The 27,510-nt window shown below is 39.8% G+C and overlaps 1 protein-coding gene across 22 annotated transcripts in view; it reads left to right on the top strand.

Moving 5' to 3' along the window:
• The window catches only part of Trpm3 (transient receptor potential cation channel subfamily M member 3), a 559,244-nt gene that overhangs the window by 400,364 nt on the left and 131,370 nt on the right, over nucleotides 1-27,510 (top strand). For all 22 annotated transcript variants that reach the window (XM_008842767.1, XM_008842777.2, XM_008842766.1 and 19 more), the window contains one exon: nucleotides 21,193-21,265. In XM_008842767.1, the coding sequence (XP_008840989.1) occupies nucleotides 21,193-21,265 (73 nt within the window). The remainder of the gene's footprint in view (nucleotides 1-21,192; nucleotides 21,266-27,510) is intronic.

The raw sequence follows: 27,510 nt of genomic DNA, 5'->3' as shown, positions 1-27,510 counted from the left end.
AGTACTGGGGATAAAATGCAGGTTCTAACTCAAGGTAGGGAAGTACTCCCCCACCGGTCTACACCCCAGAAGGGTGCCTGTTTCTATGCCTAGATTCCATATTTTTTCCTCTATAGTCTATGACAGACTTTCAGCCCAAGTGCTGCTAGAAGTCCTACCCCACACGCTGCTTGCTTCAGCACTCTGGTATTATACAGAGAATGGGCTTGGTGAAGAGACAAGGAAAAAGGAAGGAAACTGCCTAGTGAGGCTGCTGCGATAACTGGCGAGAGGATTGCAGCTTGGGCCTGGCAGTGATGGGAAGCACATTCTGGATTCAGCAAGTGTCAGCAGGGTTTGCTGAAGGACCAAAACCATTGATGATGTTCACTACTGTTGCTAATTACACAGATGGATATTCTTCTTGAGATTTCCTAAGGAGCTGAGGAGAGATTCACTTACTTTTTTACGTGTAACAAGAAACAGAGCAATCTTCGGAGACGGTGGACATGAGGCTGTGTGTTCACGTTGGCACAAGAAGGGAAGAGGAGTTTCTAGGGCTTCCAGAGAAACAATAGAGTTTATCAACCAAATTGTTCTTTCTTTGAACCGATTCCATCTGAACTTGAAAGAATAGAAAACTTTTCAAAATTAGGTTCATTGTAGGTCAGGGTAATGTGGCTGTAGACTAATAGTCCCTTCCACCATTTAACAAATGTCATGTTCTTCCTTTGTCCAGTCAGAAAACACACTCCATGCAAAGGCTTCGTTCTTCCCCATGCTTCCCTTTAAATCTGCTAAGCTGGTTGAAGGAGGTGCCAACCACGGCTACGCTTTGTTTCTTTTTGTATTTCCATTTTCTCATATGACAAAAGACTTCACTCACCTCTCATTCTTCTCCACCAGCCCTAGAAAAAGGCTGTGGAAGAAGCCAAGATGAAATTAAAAAAAAAAAAAACTGCAAAGGGGACCAGAAAAATGACAGTGCCTCCAGCCTCAGCATTGTATAAATAAACAAGGGACCATCTCTGCCCACGTGTCTGAAGCCAGACACATAGGGCCGAGGACAGGAGAGCAGCCCCAGCAGCATTGGCAGCTCACGGCAAGGGGAGGGTCTGGGTGGATTCAATTCTAGTAAATGGCCTTTGTGAGCTTCTCATTTATTCGTTCTCTGTTGTTTGTCTTTGTTCAAGACAAGAATATCACGTTATGATATACTCTTACAGCTCCATTTACAAATACTTTCAAATATATTAATTCATGTAAACAAAACCCAGCATTATCTTGGAGCGGACAGCTACTCCACAGTCATGGGACTGGCCCTGCGCGTGCATCGCCCACGGGTTTGTGTGCATCCACAAGGCACCAGAAGAGGTTTCCTTTCTTACCATCCCTCAGACTAGGAATTTAATACTGCTCCTTATAACTGTGTGGCAATTAACTCCATGACAAAATGGCAATATCTGTGTTGCTTATGATGAGCCTGCAAGTCTACAAGTAAAGTAAGTCCTGACTTACTGGGGTTTGAGCTCCCCTAGAATGCAGCAATGAGTCTAGCCTGTCTTTACTGGTATGCCTGGGGACACTGGGAGGAACACAGCCTGGGCTCTGAATGAGAAATAATACAAAGACCTACCTACAGTATAACCCAAATGGGGCATAAGGCCCTAGCCAGTCCTGCCTGAACCCAATCAGGCCTGCTCAGTTGCAGGTATGTATATTCCATCTGAAAAGTATGGGTCAGATTTGGACTTGCAATAAGGGTTCACTAAGCACCTACATTATGCCACACGCATGCAGGGTAATCGAGACAGAGACAGGAATGCTGTCTTTGACCCCCAAGAGTCCAGCAAATAGAGCAGGCCCTTGAGCCAAGCTGCATGCTCAGCCCTTCCTAACTGCATGTCCTCCCTTCTTCATGGTGTCTAACCTCTCTGGCCTCAAAATCATGAGCTGTGAAATGGGATCAGTGACAGGAACTAGCAGAGGACATTTGTGAGACTGACTGAAGTCACAATGGTAAAGTGCCCTCAGTGTTTGGAACACTGTAAATGCACAACGAACAACCATTGGTAATACTACAGTCTCAATGTTGGCCTCTCAGTGCTGGGATGGAGGTGTCATCACATGGTTGTGAGGAAGCAAGTAGCCAGCCACCAAGATGAACTTACAGAAAGTGATGCTTGAAGTGCACCTTGAAGGACCAGGTTGAGTTTCAGAAGGGACAGACTAATAGAGAGAAAGGATGGGGCCAGTTCACCCCAGAGGAAGAGAGAAATGCGTGGGAAACCTGCAAGGAGAGTAATGGGAAGGGAATTAGAGTGACCATGTGCACGCACGATGCTAGAAACTGATGTTAAAAGACGATCCCATATCAAACTGCGCAATAATCCTAAGACAAAATGTTCCCAGCATTTGTATAGGAAAGAACTAAAGCTCAGAGAGAGACCATTGGTGGCCTAATGGTACGCATCTAGTAGCTGGTAGTGTACTCCCCTTGGTGTATCCAGTTCCAAAATCTGTGCTCTGTTCATAGTCTGTCCCCTTCAAGACAGTACAGAATGTACCTGGGTGTCAGGAGGGAGCAGAAACAAGTCCAGGATCAGACCATATGCTTGCCAGTGCTTCAGCTGGGAGCCCTTGGCCCTGAGCACAAAGGAGACAGCATGAGCTATAGAGTGACAGGCTTTTCTAGGCAGGAGGATGGTTGTCATACGTCATCTAACTGATCTCATAGGCTAATCATCAACAGTGTGATTTTTTTGTGTGTGGCAGAGAACAAGATTACAGTGCCTCATGTTGCACCATAAAAGGGGAACATTTTTAAACTGGAAATTTTCCCTAAACCATTGAACAGAATACATAAGACAGTAAAACATATTTTGTGATCTTCAGTTGGTAGCACCCATATAAATCAAGATCCCTTCTTCTGATTTTGTTGAGGAATTAATGTATCAGGCAGAAGATTGGGCTGAGAAGCCACGATGCTTATTTCCAGCCCCACTGACCACTCAGTCAAACTTATTTTTTTGTAGGTAGGAAAAAAATCAAGATTCTGGGAAGTGAGACGATTAGTCCAAGATTCTTCAATACTGGGCACTTTGCCATACTGATAAATGAACTTGTCCTACAAATATACAGAGAAAACTCAGAAACCTGAAGGTAGAGGCACAGGTTGATATGCGCTCTTTCTTCCCAAGCATTTCCCCAGACCACAATCTCTCAGGTTCTGAAGGGAGGGCTGTTTAAGCAGCTCTCCCCCGTTGATCCCGCCACACAAGGTACTAAAAGCCTAGTTGAAAGACGGCAGAGTCCCTGCCCTCAGCGAGTCCGTATGCCAAGGCCTCTCATGTTCCTTATCACAGGTCAGGGAAGGAGAAATGAAATGTATCATTCCCTAACGTGAGAAAGAAATGTAAGTTCTCACTCTTCTTAGTCTCAAGTCTTTACCCCCGGCTTAGCCTCAGGATTGCGCTGAGTCTAGAAAATGGGATTGGCCCAGCAATCAGTGGGCAGGTTCCCAGAGTGAAAAACTAAAGACAACAGGTATCCGAACCTTGGAAACTGACAACAGTACTGTCACCAGAGGACTGGACCGACTTGAGGAGGAAAGTGAGAACCTTCTCTGTCTTGAGCACATCATGGTGCCTTCATGACGTCTCTCCCCTGGTGACAGTTTCTCAAAGAACTGTTTAGACTACAGAAATGTGTGATGTCATGATAAATATGTCAGGGAAATAAAGAAAAAAAGATGCAGTTCTATTCTATGACGATTTAAAAAAGTTAAAAAATAGCTACAAAAAAAAAGCAGAAAGTTGTTATAACTGAATAAGAAGCCCATATGGTGTTGGCCTAGAAGTGCATCCTGTGGTACAGGGCATTGCTCCTCAGAGAGATCTCTATTTAAAAAATATATGGAAGAACGTATGTGAACAGAGAAATGCACTTTCCTAATATGGAAAATACTACCTTGAGCCAAATTAAATTTCATCCATCTGATTAGCTAATAAGATACAGGTAACAAGTATTTTTTATTTGATAGCCAAGGCCATGAGATACACAAAGAAGTTTCTAGAAATGTTACTGATGAACCTGTGGCATCTGTCACATTAGCATCCAGTGAGGCACATTACACATTTATAAAACATCAGTCATCACAGAAAGACCTGAAAGCAGGGGACAGTAGATGACAAGCTGCCTTCAATTCCCCCCACCCCAGAAAGTGACATTTCCTCAGAGAGCAGCAGTACACTGAGAACTTCAGCCTCTGCTACATTTTGCCCTCATCATAGAATCAGCTAAGAACCTTTGTCCTGTCCTTCCCACATGTCACCTTAGGATGCCAGAATTCTCTTTCAATGAAGGATATGCCAACCTTGGGTTTAGGAAGCCTTGGGTGAATTACTGGTATTTTAAATTTTTCCTTACTGTGACATGACTTATGTGCTGTAAAATAAGTTCCCAAGCCTCGTGTTCACTGAATGATTTAGCTTGCACATGCCCAGTTACATAAGCCAGCACAGCCTTGAGACCTTAGGCAGCATTCAAAGATCGAAAAGAAAAATCAGGCATGTGAAACTGGGAAGGAAACAGGACTGAAGCTCCTCCTGGTGGTAGTAGTGAAGACAGAGGGGCAGGCACTGATCTGGCTCTCAGCTCCTCTGAGATGCCCAGGTGCCCAGGCTGCATTCCCAACAGAAACATGTGTCTGTTCTCCAGTATCATCTTAGAGCCAGTAGCTCTCCCCAGGGCTTTTGTTAATGGTTGGAGTGTTATCACAGCATATCTAGTTCAAGGACAGCCCAAGATTCATTTGACTTCAACTACTTTGATGTGCTAAAAACTCACCTCTAGTTATGATGTGATTTGTGATAAAAGCCCAAAACTTCTAGGAATTTATTATTAAGGGAGAAATGGGAAAAATGGGGGCACTTTAAATGGGGAAATCACGGTGGAAGCGTTAGACAATGTGAGAGATAAATAATACCTAGCTAGTTTTTTTAAAAAAAGAAAGAGGGAACCATATTAGTCCAACAACCTACTGACAAATTATACATACAACTAGCTCAAGGAACATAATTTATGTCTAGTCAAGGTTTATCTCAGAACCTTTGGTCTTTGCTCAAGTTTTATCTACATAGCATATGGTAATTAAAAGTACCAGACTGGTGGAACTAACCTTCTTGGATGTTTAACAGCGTACTTTAAGCCTTTACTAATCTGGTCAGAGGGACCTAAAGGACAGTTTTTGCTCCTTGCTCTCTCAAATGTCCTTGCAGCTCTCAAAATGTCCTGTAACTGTGGTGAGTCCTCTTGATCAAAGAGGCCATGGAGATCCCACCGTTTGGGGACTTGAACCAGTGTTCAGTCTACAAAGAGGAGGGTCAACACAGAGGAAACATTTCCTCCATGTTTCCAAATGAAGCCATCCACAGTTGAGTAGGACCTTTGACTTATCTTCACATAGATGGAACTGGTAGAGGAAAGGACCAGGGGCTCCTCCTAAGCCCATGTGACTGCCGAGGAACAGATCCTCAAAAGACCTTAAGAGTAAAAATAAATTGGTTTATCTGGGCCAACCACATGGTCTTAAACATCCAAAAGAAAGTATAACCAAAGATTAAAGGGATCAATATAATTCTTTAAGAGTCCATGGATATAGCTAAAGGCTATATAACAAGAAACAATGTCAGACAGGAGATACCTTCCTTTGAGTTGTTGGTCAGGGTGGCCCAAGAGACTCCCAGACAGTAACCCAGCATAGAACTGAGAAAATGAACAGCAGACCCCAATCTTAACTAAAAGAATATTGGCAACAGCTTGCTGCTAGATGAGGAAGAGCTGATCTTCCTAAAACAAGGAACTATAGATAGGCTGACTAGATTCAGCTGATGGACAAGCACTAGGGAACGGCTGGGGGCACTGACAACACCATGGACAGTAACAGGGATGACAGAGTACATGGGCTCCAGTGGGTGTGGGGGGTAAATGGAAAGGTGCCACTTGGGATGTGGGTATATAGATAAATAAGATTGTTTGGAATGTTCTGTATGAAATACACACAACAAAAAAATCAATAAATAAAGAAATGAATTATGAGGAAGCATGGAAATTTATGTCATGTTAATTAGTAGAGGTCAAAAACATTACCATTGAAATCTGCCTGATGACTTTATATCCATGCTCAGGTGCCAAGGATCTCAGAAAGTGTCCAGCTGTGACTAGTAATAACCAGATATATAGAGATTAGAGACGCATGTGCAAACATCTAAGTGTTATTGGCATTAAAAATAAGCTTTTCTGTATAAAACAGTATATTTTAATAATAAAATGGAGATCTCTTTTAAAGGTTAAAACCTCATTCAAGTTTGTGTCTTATAGGGTTTATACTGAGTACAATATTGTACAACTGTATTAATTCAACTATAAACCCAAAAATTTACAACCAATTCTGAAAGAGATGTATCTTACCTCAGTAAATTGTTATTGAATAAGTCAATGCTGTTGTAATGAAATGCTTCTTCTAAATATGCAGTTATTAAATAAATAATTTTTTAAAAAAAGAAACATTCATAACAAACATTTAGAAGCAGTGTAATTTACTAACATTGGGGATATTAATTAAATTATATATCTGTTAGATAAAATATTCTGCAAATATTAAAATTATGTTTTTGAAAAGCTCCCAATGATCCATAAATATAATGTTAATGGACAGTATGGGATGTAAAATAGTATTTTGAAATATGCTCCCATTTTTCCTTGATAAAGGAAGGAAGAAGGAAGAGACAAGGGGCTAGAAGGGAAGGAGGACATACAGGAATGGGGAGAGAAGGGTTGGGGAGGAAAGGGGGAGGGAAAAGAAGCAAACAAGACCACACATATTTACCTTTATGATGAGAAACAAATATATTTTTTTTGTGTTGGAGCTAGTGGACCTCTGGCTTCTGAACTGCATTTCTTGGCAGGAAAATGCTGGCATTTTGAAGAGGGTCTCATTGTGACAGGATTAAAAGGTAGGAAAGAAATCAAAGATTACAGTAAAAAACTAATCCATGTTTCTCCAGGACTATTAATTAATTGCCAAATTCATCTACAAGGTCCCTTGAGATAGCGCAGAGTTGAACAATGTGAATGTGATTTGTTCCTTTATTAAAGGAATAAAACTAAAGGATACTCCTTTACTAATAATAACTTGTCAAATTGTGTTCCAAAGGTGGTAAGAATGCACCTTGAAAATAAACTAGCAAATCCACTATATAACAAAACATCCTCTTTAAAGCAAAATAATCACTTGTCTTTACATAATGTGCAAATTTACACATGAAAATTTTATAGGATATATTTGAATTATATTAATTTCAACCAATCTGCATCTTAATTTTTCTTTTTTGAAACAGGTCTCCTTGTAGCCCTAGTTGGTCTGGAACCCTTGATTTAGAGCAGGCTGGCCTCAGTCTCACAGAGATCCACCCGCCTCTGTCTCTGGAGTGCTGATATAAAGTGTGTGGCTACCACACATGGATATCTGTACATTTTTTATTCAACTAGTACAACACAAAATTGTGAGACTTGTTCAAAAATATTTCATGGGAAGTTAATGCAGTCGTCCCTTCCTTCATGGTCACAGATTCCACATCCACAAATTCACAGATCAATCATCCCTGAAAAGAATTGTATTTGTACTGAGCATGCACAGACTTATTTTTATGTCATTATTCATTGAGCAATAATATATCAGAATAGCTGCCTGCAAGCATTTACATTATAGTAGGTGTCATAAGTAATTCAGACCTGATGGAACCTGTGTGGAAGGTTATGTGTGGCTATATATGATGACTTGGTTGAATCCAAGGGATCTGAGCATTCTCTGAGGGTAACATCCATGGGAGGTCCTGGGGTCAATCCCCATGGTACTAAGGGATGACTACGGTTTATACGGAACTTGCCAACAAGTAGTTGAACTTGATATTAACATTATGATTTAAAATTTCCATATCTTTCTCCAGTGCTGTTTTGTTTTCTCAACTGCAAATAAGTGAATTTCCTCTGATTTCCTTCCATATAAACCTTCGTGTCCATTTCTAGAGTTAATAACTTTGACAAAATGATGGCTTAAATTTTTAATCAAAAAATTCACTTTTTCAAAGACTGGAAAATAAATATGAATATTTTAAGTGCCCAGCATTCTATTTGTCAAGGTACATTGTTCCCCCAGCCCTCCCTTACACCAAGTCACCTCTAAAAGCCACAGAGAACCCTGAAGCCCTGTGTGCTTTTATCGCCTTTGATTGCCAGTCAGGATGGCCATCTTCCCTGTCAACAATCTTTTATCATTCCACATCCTAACGAGCATAGATTTTGTATTTTGTATTAATCATTCAACTAGTTCAAGCTATTGCAAATACTGGTGGTTTTAAAGGAAATATGATAGCCTGGTTTATTTTTTATTAATGTAGTATTTTTACTAATCCTTTGAGAATTTCATACATGGATACAACATATTCATCCTTCACCCCCCAACTTCTCCAACTCTTGGTCCAAAGTTCTTTATTTTCACTAGAAGTTCAAGTAGGTGCCTCACATTCTGTAGGGCACAGGTAAAGGAACACAGGGGCTGGAGAAGAGTAATAAAAAATGCTAGAAAACCTCTTAGTATCTAGGAATAGGAAAGGTCCAAAATGAAGGCCTGGGTTCCCAGGACTACGTGTGCCATCAAGACCGTAATTGACCATCAAGGGATGTGGGAAGTCCATTCTTGACCATCAGTCCTCCCAAGATTAGAAACTGCAAATGACAGAAACCTCCCCTGTCCCCATCATAATTTTAACACAGAGGCTATGCCACTGCCATGCACAACCTGGGATCTGGGGGAGGGGGTTGTGGGACCACTCAGAAAAGGCTGAAACTGCTGTCTCTATCCCCCAACCTGCTCCACCATCCACAAGGCGCTGGGACTGGGGATGCAGCTCACTAGTAGAACACTTCTGTGGCATGCTCAAGGCCCTGGCTTTGATCTCCAGCACTGCAAAAATAAAATAAAAAGCACTGCATTGTATTGAGTTTCTGAGTCTCTCCCTCTCCTATAGCCTCTGCCCATGAAAAACACACGTACAAATTTTATTAAGAATTTGAGCAGAAAACTTTTGGGGGGATGTGTGTGGTAGTGTTTGATGGTTGAGACAAGGTTTTTGTTGTTGTTGTTGAGTTGGGGTTTTGGGGGTTTTGTTGTTTTTGTTTGAGGGGGTTGTCCTTTTGAGACAGGGTCTCCTGTAGCCCCAGTCGGCCTGGAACTCATTATAGAGACCAGGCTTGCCTCTGTCTCACAAAGATCTACCTGCCTCTGCCTCCCAAGTGCTAGGATTATAGGTATGCACCACCATGCCCACTCTGTAGTTCAGGCTGGCCTGAAAATCACTATGTAGCCCAGGCTGGTCTTGAACTCATGGTAATCCTCTACCTCAGCTTCAGTATAGGGATTTTAGATGTAAGACACCACTCCCAGTTAGAAATGTTTCTTTCATGGAGGCTCTAGATACAGCATTTTAGTGTCCTTAAGTCTATTGGTCAACATTATTTTAGGTAGGCTTTTCTAAATTTTGCTAGTTATCTGTAGTATAGTTACAGTATTTCTGCAAATTCTCAGACAGGTTACAAGTCATTTGTCAAAGTCAGATGTCATTTCTAAAACATGTAACAGCATGAAATGATTTCCATGGAGTATCCTTTCCATCTGAATCATTGCCAACCTGTCCTTGCTGCTCATCTGTTTTTCAGTTTAATATCATGGTCATTTTCATTTTCAAAAGCTCAACTCAGTATCTATATTTTCACAGGCCTGTTGCTCACTGTGACATAAATATGTCACAAATTAAGCTGATAGATACTTTGAAAGTGAGTCAGTTTAATTTTCTCAATGTATTCTTCCATACCCTCATCTTGTTTGTCCTGAGACCTGCTGGGTTTTAGAAATGGAAGGCCCATGTTTAATTCAACGCATACCCCTGCTTTGTATTTTGTTATTTATATACTGAGAATGTTTGCTTCCCAGAAAACGAACTAGACTGCTCCCCTAAGTCATGCTGTTTCTGTTGTATTTTTCCATGGTGCATTCTTGCTTTGAGTCTTTTCCTGTACTATGGCTTAATCTCAATGGAACCAAAGATTTGAACATCTTGATGAAACATACTTTGGGGTATTTTATGCTGCTATAGCTCTAAACATATCTTATTCATACTGAGTCTCCATATAAGTAATATACCCTGCCCTCCCCCACATAATGCTTAACTGTTTAGTCTCTGAACATTGCATAGTATCCAGCAGGCTCATGCTAATATTGATTCTTTAAAACTTGTAATGAACTCTTGGTCTATAAACAAACACTCCCGTTCATTTAGCTATTCTATCATTCTTCTGAGGAACATCCTGCTTTTTAAATTCTTATTTTCTTCAAGTCAGTCTCTTAAATACAACCATTTGGTGAAAATTCATCAATTCAACAAATGTTTACTGAGCAAGGACTGGGACTCTCCTGCCTGGAAATGAATCTCTCTTTTATACAAAGATATATGTGTGCAAATCAGAGCAATGAAGGGTAGAAAGCCTTAGAGAATAATAGAGGCATAGGGGCTTGGGAGATGCCTCATGGGTTAAGAGCACTGACTGCTCTTGCAGAGGACCCTGAGTTCAATCCCCAGCACCCACATGGTGGCTAACAACCTTCCGTAACTCCAGTTCCAGGGAGTCTGTGCCCTCTTCAGACCTCCCAGGGAATTGCAGGACACGGGTGCACTTACAAACATGCAGGCAATACACTCATACCCACAAAATAAAAAACTAAGTTTTTTAAATTGTTTTGAAAAATAATAGGGCCACAGGCAAAAAGCAAGGATTTCACTCTAGTTATACAGAAAAGCTTCTTTAAAAGGTCCAGGTCGAGCAAAAAGCCTAGAGTTAACTAAGCAAAAGTCTCCTCATGCAAGGAGATTCCCCAAGAAGGAACTGAATAGATCAAGGCCCAGAGAAGACGCACGATGGTCCACAGGAGGGAGGAAAAGATATGTGGAGGTCGGCTGTGGCTGTGAAGACCGAAAGGGAACAGGAAGCAGGACAGCGAGGGTGCTGTCGGCAAGAGACAGGTTAATGAGCAAGGTGGGAGCTCAGTGACTGTTCATGAGCGCCCTGCTAATTCTAGCCTTACAGAGGGTTGGAGGCCACTCAAAAACATTAATAGAGAAGGTTACAGGAACAGCCACGAGAAGGAGAACAGATATGAGAGACAGGACAGAATCAAGAAGGCCAGCAAACAAACTACCAACTCAACTTGGGCCTGAACAAAGGCTGTGACAGCAAGAAGAGAGAGGAGAGAGAGAAGAAAGTCAACGGGAGGCAGAAGCCGTAGGCACAGCTTGGGATCACGTACCGCATCATCTCTCTCTCCTCCCTTACCAGAATGCAGACTCTGAGAAGGCAGGAATCTTAGTCTGATTCACTACTCCATCCTCAGCACCCAAGCAGTGCCAGTCATAAAAAATAAGATGCTCAGTAAAGGAGCTCAATGAACCAGTATCATGGGGGGAGGGGCACTGTGACAGGTATGATGCCCACAGTTCTGACTTTTAAGGACTGTGAAATGAAAATGAGAGCATGAGCAAGGAAGCTGGGTGGCAGCCAAGTTGAAAGGAGAGCACATAAGGGAAGGGTGTAACTTTGAAACATATATCACTTTCCCTCAACATAAGAGCCAGAATTTTATCCAAGCTAAAGTAATTCATCTATTTTTTTTAAAGACTAAATTTCGGGGGAAAGTGTTTTATGAAATATTTCACATTTATTCCTCTGTAACCAGTAGAATATATATGTCTCCCCATATTCCACAATGCTTTGAAAAAGTAGCCAACCATGTCACAGAAGTGTTAGGGTTACTTTTATTATGCACATTGAAAAGGCCAATGTTACATTAAGCAAAAATCAGGCAGGGCTGGAGAGGTGGCTCAGAAGTTAGGAGCACTTGCTGCTCTTGAAGGGAACCCAGGTTTAGTTCCCAGCACCAACAAGGCAGCTAACAACTGTCTATAACTCCAGTTATAGGGGATCTAAAGCCCTCTTCTGGTCTCAGTCAGCACCAGGCATGCACATGGCACACATACATACATGCAGGCAAACATTCATACACATAAAGTGTAAATAAATAAATTTTAAATTCTACTTTATTATCTACAAAATAATAGGTTAATATTTCTCCTTAACCTACATTTTTATATTATACCTATGTTTGTGATATTTGATAAAATGAGATGCATGTCTGTCTCCTTTGCTGCCTCCCAAATGACAAAAAAAAAAAGATAAAATGAACCAAAATACATGCATTCTTAAATTTTTTCTTTTATTGTCCAGCATGTAGGAAGAGGGAAGAGGATGCCATGGGAGGAAACAAAAGGGTTTTTTTTCAGGAATTTCTGAAATGTTAAAAACGAAAACTGGAGTTTCAAAATCACTATAGGAAATGAGTACATACTGTGAAGAGCTTTTTCGATACCACACAGATTCAAAATATGCAAAGGAAAGAGTGATGGAGGCAAAATCAAAGCAATGAAGTAAGGAACATTCCTCTGAGAAGCTGAGTCAAGAGAGCCAATTTCTGCAGGTTTTATTCTGCAGACACACTCTCCCATGTGCAATGAGGATTGTCACTGAAAGGTGTCTACGATAGCAAAAGATGGAGATGTGGTTTAGGATGCTGGTTAAATTAACTGTGGTGCATGCATATAACAAAACATTAGGCAGGCAACAAACAACGACAACCACCTCCGTGACTGAGTGCAGCAATCTTCAGAATAAACTGCCAAGTGGGAATCAAAGTACAGGATAGAGTAAAAAGCTCGCTGACCCTGTGTAAGAGGGAGAGGTGTGCATCTCTTTTAGATGTATGGAGAATGTTTCTAAGCTTGTACCACTGGTTGCCTTCTGTAAGGAAAGCTATAAAACCAGGGACAGAAGTGTCGTACTTAATGTTTACCATAGTTATCTTTCTGTTGATGGGATTCTTCCTCCTATGGGCACAGATTACTGATTTGAGTGTGTACATGAAGAAGTGGTGTAGAAATGATGAGAAAGTGTAGAAGACAGAGAGGGTATCAGATAAATTAGAAAGAGTGAGACCAAATTCAGCCATATTAAGCATAGCTAGATTCCATTCTGTAAGTTACAGATACTCTCATTAGGTTTTAGAAAAAAACCTAGCCTTGCTGTTTACATGATACACACCTCGAGCAAAATGACACCAAAAGAATAAAAGAAGAATGACTAAGAAGTCAATTTAAGATTCGGGGAGGAGAATTAGCTAAGGAACCCACAGCAGAAAAAGAACCTTTTAATCAACGTATCTCTTACAGATTAATAGGTTTCTCTGTGACATTTCACACATGTACTGAGCATGTCTGCCCTCCCTATTCTTTCTTGTTCCCCTCTCCTTCCTCTCCTGGGTCATTCCTGGTTTCTGGCCCTTTTCTAGTTTCTTGCTATCATTTTTGTTTTCCTAGAGTCCACTCATGAAAGAAACACGGCCTGACTTATTTAGCTGAACACGATGTTCTCAAGTATCATTCATTGTCCTGCAAATGACATGATTTCATTCTTCTTTATAATTGAATGTGACTATGGTGTGTGTGCATGAGTGCCTGTGTGTGTGTGTGTGTGTGTGTGTGTGGGTGTGTGTGTGTGTGGGTGTGTGTGTGTGTGGGTGTGTGTGTGTGTGGGTGTGTGTGTGTGTGGGTGTGTGTGTGTGTGTGTGTGTGTGTGTGCATGCTATATTTTGTTTGACCATTCATCTGTCAATGAGCACTTTGGTTGACCCATGACTTGGCTATTGTGATTAACAATAATCAGTACACACAGGTACGCAAGTATGCAAGAATTTCTTTTGTGTGCTGATATCATTTCCTTTGTATAGATGTCCAGGAGTCATACAGCTGGATCATATAGTGCTTCTGTTTTTGTTTTGTTTTGTTTTTATTTTTTGATGAACCTACATGTTTTCCATAGTGGCTAAGCATATTTATCTTCCCAATGGTAGTGTAAAAGGTTGCTTTTTCTCCATATCCTAGCCAACACTTGTTAAGGAAATAGTAACTTTAAGTTATAAATAAAAATATTGATCAGTCAAAGGAAAATCTGAATCTGTGTGTTTGTGTGCATGTGTGTGTGTGCATGAGAATGTATGTGTGCACATATGTGTATAAGTATGCATGCATATGTGTGGAGGAGCACATGCATGCAGAGGCCAGAAGAGATTGCTAGGTATCTTCCTTTATTGCTTTCTACCTTATTTTTTGAGACAGGCAAAAAATAACCTGAAGCGTGCCACTTTGGCTAGGCTGTCTGGCAAGCAAACTCTTGGAATCCACCTGTCTCCATCCCTGTAACGCTGGGATTAAGGCACATGCTGCCATGCCCATCTTTTATGTGGATACTGGTGATTTGAACTCAGGTCCTCATGATTTCACCTCAAATGCTTTTACCCACCAAACCATCTGCCCACCCTCAAGCATAATTTTGATCTAGTGGAAAAAAAAAGAATTTTAAATTTGTCATATTTTCTAGATGTAGACATTTTTAAAATAGCAAACGAATTTTACGGAAAATAGCATACAAATAAATTTGTCAGCATGCATGAGACCCATGAAAACTCAAGCAGACAAAAACCCAGGATAGAACTGTGGAAATGGTCAGGAGGCCCCAATCTTAGCTGAAGGAGTATTGGCAGCTGATTACTACCAGATTAGGAAGAGCTGATCTTCTTAAAAGGGGGGACTCTAGATAGCCTGCCTAGACCTCAGTGGATGAGCTTGCGCTGAGGGACATCTGGGGACACTAACTTGACCTGATAGGCCTTGACATAAATGACTGAATGCATGAAATCCAGTGGAGGGGCTATGAGAGGATACCAATAGGGAAGGGGTTATAAAGATGATTAAGATGTGTTGTCAGCTGGTTTATAAAAATCCTACTTAGCTTCTAGAAGTGGGTAACTTTGTTTAGCTTACACAGGGCTCTGAGGCAGAGATGACAAGCTCGCTACTTGAACTATTTAGTGTAGCTCTAAAACCCAAACCAGGCAAGACTAATGACATGGACCAGTCTCACTTATAAACATCCTTGCAAATAAAATAACATCAAAGTGTTAACATCCAAGAATAACATCCAAACCACAGGTGATCACGTCACCACCAATAACACTTAATAAGACCCTTTTTTCATAATTTTTCAAGTCTTAGAGCAGTGATGAAGATAAACTACCTCAGGTCAGTCAAGGGAAATTGTAACATAAATTGTGGCTTTGGGGTCCTCAGTTCTTCTTGATGCGCGTTTCTCCTCTTCTGATGCCATCCTTGTTCCCACCCAGTGTAGTTCCCAGACCCTTGGGTTCTTCAACTCCAGAATACCAGGATGTGGCATGGACAAGTGGGCAACTGTGCCTCCTCTCCAGCTTTCCAGAAAAACCACAAAGCCCTTGCCTACCATGCCATCTTGAGTCCCTTCACAACAACAGCACGAATCTCTACAAGCTTCCCCCATAAATCCTTTAGAAACTCCAACTCATCTGTTTTCCTTCCCCAGTCTCAAATCCACATTTATTGCTATGAAAGCCTGGTCATCTTGTATTTCAGAATAAATTTAACATGTCTATTTGCTGCATCAGAAGAATTTCCGGGCCTGGAGAGATGGCTCAGCGGTTAAGAGCACTGACTGCTCTTGAAAAGGACCCAGGTTCGACTCCCAGCACCCACATGGCAGCTGTGAACCATCCTTAACTCCAGTTCCACGGGAATCTGAAGCCCTCTTCTGACCTCCGCGGCATTACATGACATGGGTGCACTCACATACATGCAGGCAATACATTCACGCACATAAAATAAAAATAATAAAATATTTTTAAAATCTTCCATCTGAAATTCTCTAATTATGCAGAAGTTTAGACATCAGAAGATCATGAAGATTGGATGCTCAAAGAATTTGATTTGATGCTGAGTTTCTCAATTCTTTTAAATAATGCGCTCCAGCATTACCTTGATTTTCCTCAGCTTGCTACCAGCTAAGTACATGGTAATATCTTCCAGACCAGACCAGCCTTGGAGGAAAGAGTTAGCAGTTAGCCAGAATGCCACCTCTACCTTCAGGTTCTTTCTCCAGTGGCTCTCAAATTTTTTCTCAGTTCAGGCATCCCTTTTGAGTTTCAGAGCACAACACAGCTGCATTTCATCTCCCAAGTAGAGCCCATGGGGGCATCAATAACTTTTAGGGACAATGTCCAGATGGCACCTTAGACAAACTTCTATTATGCAGAAGCAGACTCTATGCAAATCTGACTGAGTTAGAGCAATCGTCCTCCTGCATCTCTTACCAGAGACGCCAACTGCAACTGTGACTCAAACACCGTATGTTGACGAATTTTCTTTGCTCTATTCTATATATTATGAGGATTTTACTTTATTTTTTTAGAATTTCCTATATGAATGCTGCATTTAAATCATTTCCGTCCCTCTCTCTCCCCACTCCAACTCTTCCTGCATGTGTCCCCCTACTCTCTCTCTCAAGTTCATGACCTCTTCTTTAATTATTATGGTTACATACACACACACACATATGTACACACACACAACATACATACACACCTACTGAGTTCATTTAGTGGTGCATGCACTTAGGGCTGACCATTTGGGACTCAGTAACCTATCAGGGATCTCATCTCTGGAAAAAACTGATTTATCTCATTCAGTATCCATTGATTGCCTGTAGCTCTTCATCTAGAGATGGACCTGGTGAAATTCCCCATCTCCATTGTCTTGTCACCTGAAACTGGCCCTATTTTTTATTTAGTTTTTTTTTTTAACTGAAATGCCTATGAAGGTGTTCTAATTTCCTGTCTCTGTGACAAATATCTAAAAGGGAAACAAAAAACTTAAATGAGGGAAGATTTATTTTATCCCGTGGTTTCAGTCAGTGGTCAGCTGGCTCCATTGTTGTGGGTCAAAGATGAAATAGAACATCATCAAAGATGAGGCAGAACATCATGGCAGTGGTGTGGTAGAAGATGTTGCTCACCTTATGGCAGCCAGGAAGCAGAGAGAGAATAGGAAGGGACCACGGAAAGAAGACACACACCCCAGTGGCCTGTTTTCTTCAATGAGTCTCTGCCAACTAATCTTTCCAGCACCTTCCAAAAGAATGCCTGAGAACCAAGCCTTCAATACATAAACCTATAGAAGAACATCTCAGATTCAAAGGCTGTTAAGTTCCTAACCTCAGCCTCATAGTCATCCTAGACTCAGATCTCCAAATGCAAACAGGATGAGTTGGGCACACATATTGATTTCTTCCCTCCCTTCATTTCTTCTCAATATTTAAACAAGACAAGTGGGTGAGTGCTACTGAATTTCAATCAGAGCTGTCCTTCTAACGTCTTGTGATCCCAAAGAAGTTACTTTCTCTCTGATTAGTTGACCAGAAGATGTCTGAGGTAACTGGTAATTTAACCATCTATGATATTGCCTATTCTCTCCATCAGTGACAGGACTTAGACTTATTTGCTGGCTAATCCTATATAGTTATTTCCTATATAATTGAGAGTAAGCAAGCACTATTATTATCTCACCTTACAGGTAGAGAAAATTGGCATCAGCACAGCATGATAGTAACTCACTGTAGATGTTTAAATAGCCTTTGTCTTACATAGCTTTCTCTTCATGGCATAATCTGGGACTTTCCACTACCTTTTCATCTGTTATTAGGTGTCACTACTCCAGAATTTGCAAAATATGCCCAAAGTCACACACCTACATTGTCTGAATACTAAAAGACAAAATGTCCATTCGTATACCAGGCATCCCCTATCTACATCAGGCTTTGTGACAGACACACTTTCCTAGGGCTAAATCCAGTCAGCTATACTCTACCAACACTGAAATTTAATTTTTCACATGTATGGTGTTCAGGGAGATCTTCTGCTTTGTTAGATGGGTCTATGACCAGCTTTGCTTAGCTATTTAGGAGTTCTAGGCAAGGATGACTAAGCCCTATTAATGTATCCATATGTATCTAATCTAAATATTCATAGCATTGATTTGTTGATTATTTATATATTCATCTTTATGTACCTTATTTAATGTACATAAAATGAGAAAGAATGTATTTGAAAATATGTATCAATATAGCTGACACATAGGAATGCCTCCCCCAAACAATACTTTTTCCAATTAAGGGAGAAGGCTGTCTAATTAGTCTACCCAGACTGCTTCAATAAAATGCTGTAAACTAGGTGCTTGTACATAACAGAAATTTATTTCCCACAGTTCTGGATGCTAAGAAGTCCAAAATCGAAGTGCCACAGATTTATAAACTATTTTGAGGCTCTTAAGTGACACCTTCTGGCTGTGGCCCCACATGGTAGAAGGTTTGAGGTCGCTCCCTGAGGTCTCTTTTATAATGACACTAATTAATAATAATCATTAATCAAGACCTAAAACTCCACAATGGCCCCACCTCCCACATTCATTTCATTTCAACATAAGAATTTAGGGACGATACAATCAGACCATGGGTGCAACTCATGAGGGAGGGTTAGTATATACCACACTCAGATCAAAATAAGCCTCACTAAAGAGTCATGTCTTGTAAAAGGGGCACATTTTTGTAGATTCAAGGCCAGCCTGGTCTACATAGTGAGGTCTAGGACAGCTGGGGCTACAGGGAGACCCTGTCTCAAAACAACAACAAAAAAAAAAAAAAAAAAGTATTTTAAGGGGCTGGAGAGATGGCTCAGTGATTAAGAGCACTGACTGCTCTTGCAGAGGACCTGGGTTCGATTCCCAGCATATCATGGCTAGCAACCATCTCCAGTTCCAGGGATCTGCTGCCCTCTTCTGACCTCCATGGACATTGCACAATGCAAGTGCACTTACATACATGCAGGCAATATACTCATACACATAAAATAAAACAATAAATAAAATACTTTTTAAAATTTGGGAAAAACTTTTTTAAAAGTACAGGTAACACAAAAACAATACTATGAGAATATGTGGTAGGTTTCTTTTTATCTTATTTAGAAATAAATCTAAGAATTCCATTATATGAAAAGAAATTATTACCTAAACCAATATTATTATGATACTCCCCTATATTTTATTTTAATTTAATTCACATTTACATATTGTCTCCTTTCTGGTTTTTACATGTGATTTGTGAGGTAGTAAAGAAATTCAGTTTTTTAGCATGGAAATGTACATCATCCCAGTATCATTTGCTGAAAAATCATCTTGCTCGGTGCAATGATGCACACCTATAATCTCAGGTATTAGATAAATTGAGGCCAAAGATTATAGTTACCAGTCTGAGCAATATAGCAAGACCTGTTTATTAAAGAAAATAAATGAAGGAAAGAAGGGAAAGGAAGGAAAAAAGAAAAAGAGAAGCCTCCTCGTTCCCACTGTTTTCCGGCGTCCCTGCTGTCTGACTTCAAACGCTCATATATGCACAGCGCTGTCTCTGGGTTGTATTCTGTTTCATTAACTTACTCATTAATTCCAGTGCCAATATTATACTGTTTTTAAATTCTATGGCTTGGCAAATCACCATAGCTAGTGAGACAAACTCTCCCTTCTTGTTCCTTTTTCTTTTGATATTCTTGTGTGATTATGAAGACTTGAATTATAGAATCAGTCTATCAAAGGACACAAAAATATTTTTTGGAGTTTTTATTGAAAGTACAATACTCTAAGTTCATTGTAAAATCTGGCATATTTGACATACTGTGTTTTCCCATCAATTAACTTAGCATGTGCCTCATTTCATAATCTTTCCTGTTCTTTAGCAAAGTTGGCTACTTCCCTGTTATTATACTCTTTATTAAAACTTAATGACGATGACAAAAAGATTCCTTAAGAGTAAACCTTACTCTATAATGAAAATTCTTTATGAAGTTGTTTGTGAAAACTTCTGCTCCAAAATGATCCTGTAGCACATCCTTTGCTAAAAAGCTGGTAATATTTAACCACGAATTGCTGTTGTCCTCAATAGTCAGAGCCGGGATGAGATGCCCCTTCCGGTGCCGTTTACTCATTAGTGAGTCTTATTTTTTCCTGGGGCATATGTCCTCCAACGCTTCTTTTTTCTGCTGAAGTTGCCTCCAAACTTCTGCCCTCTATAGGACATGTGTTGATGCTTCTCTTTGTCTTTCAAACATGGAAACTCAATCTCTATAGTGAACATTCTCTCAAGTGAGAAAGGAAGGGGGTCCTAAAGCCCTTCTGGTGAGAATATTCTCTTCTCAAGATAGAAACAAGCCCTGTACTGCACAGCAATGTGAATGTCATTGTGTTTCCTGTGTGCCCATTAAAGATTCCTCCCAGAAACATAACCCTGGGCCTTTGGTGGCCAGTAATGAGTGCAAATAGCATTTCTTAGGACTTTCTTTTAATGTCAGCAAAATTTAAGGTTATGAGGGTAATTCTTTAGTGTCATAAAAATAGGTATTATTCCCAATGGCAGTTTGTGGCAGCGGTAACAATTGTTAGTAAAAACATCCTTTCTAGAATAAGTCTTCTAGCTCCATCTTGCTCTCTCCTGACAGCAGTCAAGTCTCCCATAAGTATCCATTCCTCACTAATGTTTTTCACCCTGTTCCCTGTTATTCTTCCCCAGACAATGTTTCTCCTGGAGATTATCAAAAGGAAAGCTGTTACTGTACTGCCTACTTTCTACTGCTTACAATCTGCTGAATTATTCTAAAGGATATTCAAAGTCATCAAGAGGCCTCACTATTGCTGAAAAGTACAGGGATAGCTGTGCTGCACACGTATGCATATGCAGCACACGTATGCATGTGCAGCATGGCCGTCTTCCATACGACATACTAACTAGTTAGTTTTAAGCACAAATTCTCACTCGTGGTTTGTGTTGTGGCTTGCATATTTTTGTGAATCCTGCAAGTGTTGATTTTAGAATTGAAATGAGAGAAATGGATATTTTCCTGGTCTCCATGTTAATAAATTGTAGGGGCCCTCTCCTTGATTTCTTGTTAGGCATGCTTGCTTTCTGGTTAAGAGTCTCCTTCATAGACATTAAAATAGTCTCTGCTCAGATATGGTTTCATTGATTTGATTTTGCTTGGGAGGAAAAATGAATTGCTAACCATTGTCTTGCCTTTAATTGTAGATTACAGTATTTCGGATGGGATCAGAAGGTCACCAGGACATTGATTTAGCTATCCTGACAGCATTACTCAAAGGTAAGAGCTTCTGTGTCCACATAGTACAAAATAATGTAAATGGATTACCATAGCAACCTTATGTCTCCTATTAGTGGATTTAATCCTAAATAATACTGTGACATATCCAATTATTGATAGCCTAAAGACCTGTCGTGTAAGACACTACCACCAATATTGAATGCTTCTAATACAGACCTGATACATATAACTCAACTTTATAAGGTTTAAATACAATATAACTCATTTCCTCTGCATCATAAAAATTTAGAAATAAAAAATGCTGACATACTACGCAAGGCACTAACTTATCTGAGGTTATTTAATAACTATTATTATTTTACTTTCAAAGTTATCAGTGCATTTATGGTTATGGACATAAGTCTGTGTGTATACACATTAAAATCCAAAAAAAATCATTAGGAGGAAAGCAGAGAGAAATTTCAAAAATTAGGCTACTATATTTGTTATAATTGGAAATTAAATCTAACTCTAAGTTCCCTGTTTATCATGGTAAACACAGAAATAGGTTACATAATTTTAGTTTATCAGGGGGGTATTTGTCCTATGCCCTAGCCCAGGTTTTTCAAAGATGTCTTACTGTGTGTCCTTACTTTTCCTTGGAGTTATATCTAAGAAAATACCAGTTCCTTCCATGTTCTGTAGATTAAATGCTGTCCTTAATGTACTTTACTAATTATATTATATTGTATTTGTAACTTTCAGTGTTAAAATAACTAAAAGAAAGTTATACCTGTTCAGTTTTAAACTTCAGACAAACAAGCCGCAAACCTTTGTGGATGTGGTCCTCATTCAGCCCTATAGCTTACCTGCTGTTGCCTGATCACCATGCTGGCCATTGCCTATTCTTGGCTTCATAGATTATAAGCTCCATGACAGCAGAGGTGGTGATTTGGTCATTCACCTTCTCAGCCCTTCACACAATCTCCAACTCATGGCAGCATTCAACCAATTTTTGCTGAATAAAGAAATGGTTGACTTAGTAATAGATTCGGTATTTCAAAATTCACACATAAAAATAGCTACTTCACTGCATGTTGGCTCTTCTTCCGCTGTTATTGTTTTCTTCAGGACTTATGTGGCAGCTACTGTGTCAAGCCTTTTATAGCCACTGTAAAGTAGTTGTTGTGGTGTGCGTACAGGATGTGGGTGGGCCGGGGCCAACTCCAGAAAGAAAGAAAGAAAGAAAGAAAGAAAGAAAGAAAGAAAGAAAGAAAGAAAGAAAGAGGGAAGGAAGGAAGGAAGGAAGGAAGGAAGGAAGGAAGGAAGGAAGGAAGGAAGGAAGGGAAGAAAGGAGAGAGAAAGAAAGAAGGAAGAAAAAGAGAGAGAAATAAAGAAAGAAGAAAGAGAGAGAAAGAAAGAAAGAAGGAAGGAAGGAAGGAAAGAATGAAAGGAAGAAAGAAAGAAAAGAAAAAAGTTATTGCAACAACTATATAATGTAGGCACTAATTTTAATCAGCCTTTTGCAGCTAGAGTAAGTAAAGCTGGGGTGAAGTAACTTGTCAATGGTCTCAACACTTATTAGTAAGCCTGGACTTAGGTCCAAGTATGTGTGACTCCTCACTCTACCACATGTGACCTTTAGATAAGAATAGTTGTCAGTCCTCTCCACCCACTTCCTGAGTATACATGTGCATTCCTCAGAATCCTGATCACATTTCAGGAGATTCCCAATCCCATAGGTATTTTCTATATTCCAGGTTGAGAACTTCTGCTCTAAGCCATTTCGTTTCAATCAACTACAAATTTAAATACTGGGTGGAAGAATACAGTGCTGGGGACCACGCATAGGCTGAACCACAAAACACACTCCTGGCTTTATCATTTCTTTATTAGGGTCAAAAAATAAAAATTGGGGCAAGTAGCTGATATTTTCTATTACCATATAAACATAAGAAAAGTAATAATATTGGTAAGTAACACTTATTAAAGACTTGCTATGTACTAAACATATGTGAAGTGCATCTGTACACAAATTCATTGGTTCTTTACAGTAGTTTGACTATCAGTTTATTATAAGCCTCATTTTAAATTAAAGAAATTGAGGCACAAAGCAAGTCAGTGTGTGTCCAAGAGGAACTGGCACTAAAGTCCAAACCTGTAGAACTCATATATACAACCAAGATATTTTTATCCCACTGACAGTAAAAAAAAAATAGCCTTGAACAAAATTCTTAGCAATGGGGAAGTGGTCCAAGTGTGAGCAACAGTATAGTGACCGTCGCCTTTAATGAGAGTACTTACTCTTACCAATTTGTGAGACTTTAAATTGTACTTCACGTTTGGGTCAGTTCTAGAATTCATTTATCACATTGTAGAATACTTATTTTCCAACTTTTGGGGGCATGATATTTTATAAAGTGAAATGTATTTTATGTCATAATCAAATTGTTACACATATTCTACTTATAAAATTGAAATTAAGATATTTGGAATAATATTTGCATGGACAATATGCAATGAAATTGAGTATTTTCTCTTCTGATCTATTCTGTTCTCTAAGATGATGATTGGACCCCACTAAATTGATTTCATGACCCACTAATGGGCCATAACCTGCAGCTTAAAAACTACCGCCATAGAAGATGAAAAGAGCCCATGAGTACTCTAAGAAATGAACCTTTCTAATCACTATAATGAGCACTATTTATGCAGCAGTTATGGTAATGGGAATTTATGCCATTACAAAATTACAGTGTGTCAACTCTAGTTTGCAAAGATTCCTAAATGCTGCTGATACTGACCCAGTCGATTTGTAAAGGGTGTCAAGCATATTTTGAGCTGACTTCTTTGAAGGCCAAGAGCATACATACCAAAATTACATCCATTTCAAAGTCTCAAGTTTATTATAGTCTTCCTATGTGTTTATCCAAGGCAAGAAACAGACTTAACGATTAAATTTTACAATTACATTTCATTTTCAATTATGTAATGTACAGAGGTTATTTGTAAAGTCTAATTTTATTCTACGTCATTTCTGAGGAAACCAGCAGTTAGACAGGAGAAGAGAGCCAGGAAAAGAACCACTGTGTCATAAATCCTCTGGGGCAAAAACAAAGATGGAAAACCAGGCAGCTGTAGGCAAAATCTATCTTTGTTGCTCTCGTTTTTTAATCTGTTTAATTTTCTTGTATCTGAATTTATGTTAGCTTATGATTCATGCTTAGACAGTAAAGTGAACAATGAGTTAATTTTCCCCATGCTTTAGATGGAATTCTTCTCTGTAAGCATGTTTTAAACAATTCAGTGAAGAAAGAAAGGAGAAAAAGGAAGATCCAAGAAGTCCAGATGGCTTCAAATGGTGACCTGGGTACTCCTGACAATAAGTGGCATCATGTTTCCCTTCACACTGAGGACACTGACCCTGAGCTGAGCGTGGTGGTCTGAACCAGTGGTGTGAGCCCTTCTCCTCCACTTGCCCCCCCTTCCCTGCTGTGCACACACAGGAGGCCAAAAATACAGATTTCTTTAAAAAGTAATTTTTTAGCATAGTATGTCCCAAATGGGATATGCTTACATTAAAAATTGTCCACTGTAAGCTGGGTGTGGTCCCAGCACTCGGGAGGCAGAGGCAGGCAGATCTTTGTGAGTTCGAGGCCAGCCTGGTCTACATAGTGAGTTCCAGTCCAGCTGGGACTACAGGGAGACCCTGTCTCAAAAAGACCAAAGAAAAATTGTCCACTGTAAAAAGTCTCTATCTGTTGCAAAAGAAGCTTCTTCGACACATGGTGACTAGCATACTTGTATATACCGACTTGGTGCCAGGATTCACAAATGAGGGTGAACATACATTGTCTGTTTCTCTGAGTCTGTATTACTTCACTTAGTATAACTGTTTCTAGCTCCATCCATTTACCTGAAGATTTCATGATTTTGTCTTTCTCTACCACTGAATAGAACTGCATTGTGGAAATGTACAACATTTTCATCATCCACTTGTCAGTTGAGGGACACTTTCTTAGCTATTGTGAAAAGAGAAGCAACAAACATGGATATGCAAGTATCTCTGCAATAGGATTAGTATTTTGGGTACATGCAAAGGAGTGGTATTAACCAGGTCATATGGTAGATTCGTGTTTAGTTTTTTAAGAGTTCTCCACACTGATATCCATAGTGGTTTCACAAGTTTGAAACCCTACCAGCAGTGAATGAATGTTCCCCTTTCTCCACATCCTTACCAGCATTTGGTATCATTTGTTCTCTTGATCTTAGCTAGTCTGCCTGGGGTAAAATGAAATCTTAAAGTGGTTTTAATTTGCATTTCCCTAATTACTAAGGATGTTGAACACTTTTTATTACCCATCTTTATTTCTTTTTTATTTTGTTTTCTTTTGTTGAGAACTCTCTGTTCAGATCCATAGCCCATCTTTTAATTGGGTCATTTGTTCTCTTGATTCTTTGTTTTTTGAGTTCTTTATATATTCTGGATGTTAAACCCCCATCAGATGTGTTTGGCGAAGATTTTCTCCAACTCTGTGGGTTTTCTTTTCACTTTTTTGGTTGTTTCTTTTGCTGTGCAGAAACTTAGTTTAATGAGGTTCCACTTGTTCGTTGGTGACCTTAATTCCTGAGCAACTGATGTCTGATTTAGAAAGTCCTTTCCTACACTTATATCTTGTGGGTACTGCCTATGTTTTGTTCTAACAGTTTCAGAGTTCCAGGTTTGACATTAAGGTCTTTGATCCACTTGTAATTGGCTTTTGTACAAGGTGAACGATAAGGGCCCAATTGCATTCTTCTACAGGTGAAGATCCAGTTTTGCCAGCACCATTTGCTGAACATGCTGTCTTTCCTCCAGTGAATGTTCTTGGCCCTTTTGTCAAATATCAGGTGGCTGAAATTGCATGTACTCATATTTGGGTCTTCAGTTATGTTCCATTGATCTATGGGTATTATTGTATCAGTACCATGCTGTTTTTATGACTATAGCTCTTTAATACAGTTTGAGATCTGGTATGGTAATCCCCCCAACATTGCTCTTTGTGCTTGGGATTGCTTTAGCTATCCAGGGTCTTTGTGACTCCATATGAATTTTAGGATTTTTTTAAATTCTGTGAAGAATGTCATGGGCACTCTGATTTGGATCACATTGAATTTATATATTACTTTTGGTAGGATGGTCATTTTCACAATATTAATTCTTCCACTCCATGCGCATGGGAGTTCATCTCCTGACATCTTCCTCAATCTCTTTCTTCAAAGATTTAAAATTTTCATTGTAGAGATCTTCCAACTGGTCATACACAGAGATTAAGTGTCTGTGAAATGCCCAACTCCAAGTGACACATCTACAATGGAACCTCTATACCCAAGTGTTATGGAACCTAGTGGAACAAGGGTAGAAAGAATACTGACGCATCTTTCAACACTCATCAATGAAGCTCCTTCATGCAACAAAGGGCAATGAACACAACAGGCCACAAATGGCCAAAGCATAGAATATAGGAGTCTGGAGAATGTGGGTCCTTGAACAGGACTCCCATATTAAACTTCACCCTTCCAGAGCTCAGGGACCATTGTGGAAGATGGGACTGAAAAGGTTGTAAGAGCCACAGGAAGAGGTGCATGACCACATGGATGCAGAAACTTACAGGCTCCTGGGACCCTCCACATATGAGCTTACAGCAATGGTGATGGCATGTACAAGACTCTTGCAAACACAAGCACACAAAAACCCAACACAGAACTGTGAAAATGGTCAGAAGGCCCCAATCTTAGCCAAAGAACTATCGGGCTGCTGATTACTACTGGATGAGGAAGAGCTGATATTCTCTAAGGGAGAGACACTAGATAAGCTGACTAGACTTCAGTGGGTGAACTTGTACTGAGGGGCATGAGAGGACACTAACTTGACTTGATAGGTCTTAACATAAATGACAGGATGTATGAAATCAAGTGGGGTGGAGGGCTAGGGAAGGGTACCGATAAGGAAGGGGGTATAGAGAGTACAAAATTCACACATTTCTCAGCAAAAGTGTCAAGGTCATCAAAAAACAAGGGAAGTCTGAGAAATTGTCAAAGCCTAGAGAAGTCAAATGTTACCACTACATGCAATGTGCTTTTCAGGAGCAGGGGGGAAGAGTAATAGGTTAAAACCTATGAAAGCCTAAATGAATATGGGCTAGAGTTTTCTCTGTTTTATTAATTATTTAATAACCACATAACTTGAAGAAGCATTTCATTACAACAGCATTAACATATTCAATAACAATTTCCAGAGCTAAGATGCATCTCTTTCAAAATTG

This window comes from Nannospalax galili, unplaced genomic scaffold, assembly GCF_000622305.1.
Source record: "Nannospalax galili isolate Female #2095 unplaced genomic scaffold, S.galili_v1.0 scaffold761, whole genome shotgun sequence".
NCBI lineage: Eukaryota > Metazoa > Chordata > Mammalia > Rodentia > Spalacidae > Nannospalax > Nannospalax galili.
The sequence above is the reverse complement of the archived record's forward strand: the minus strand, read 5'-3'. Positions and strand labels throughout refer to the sequence as shown.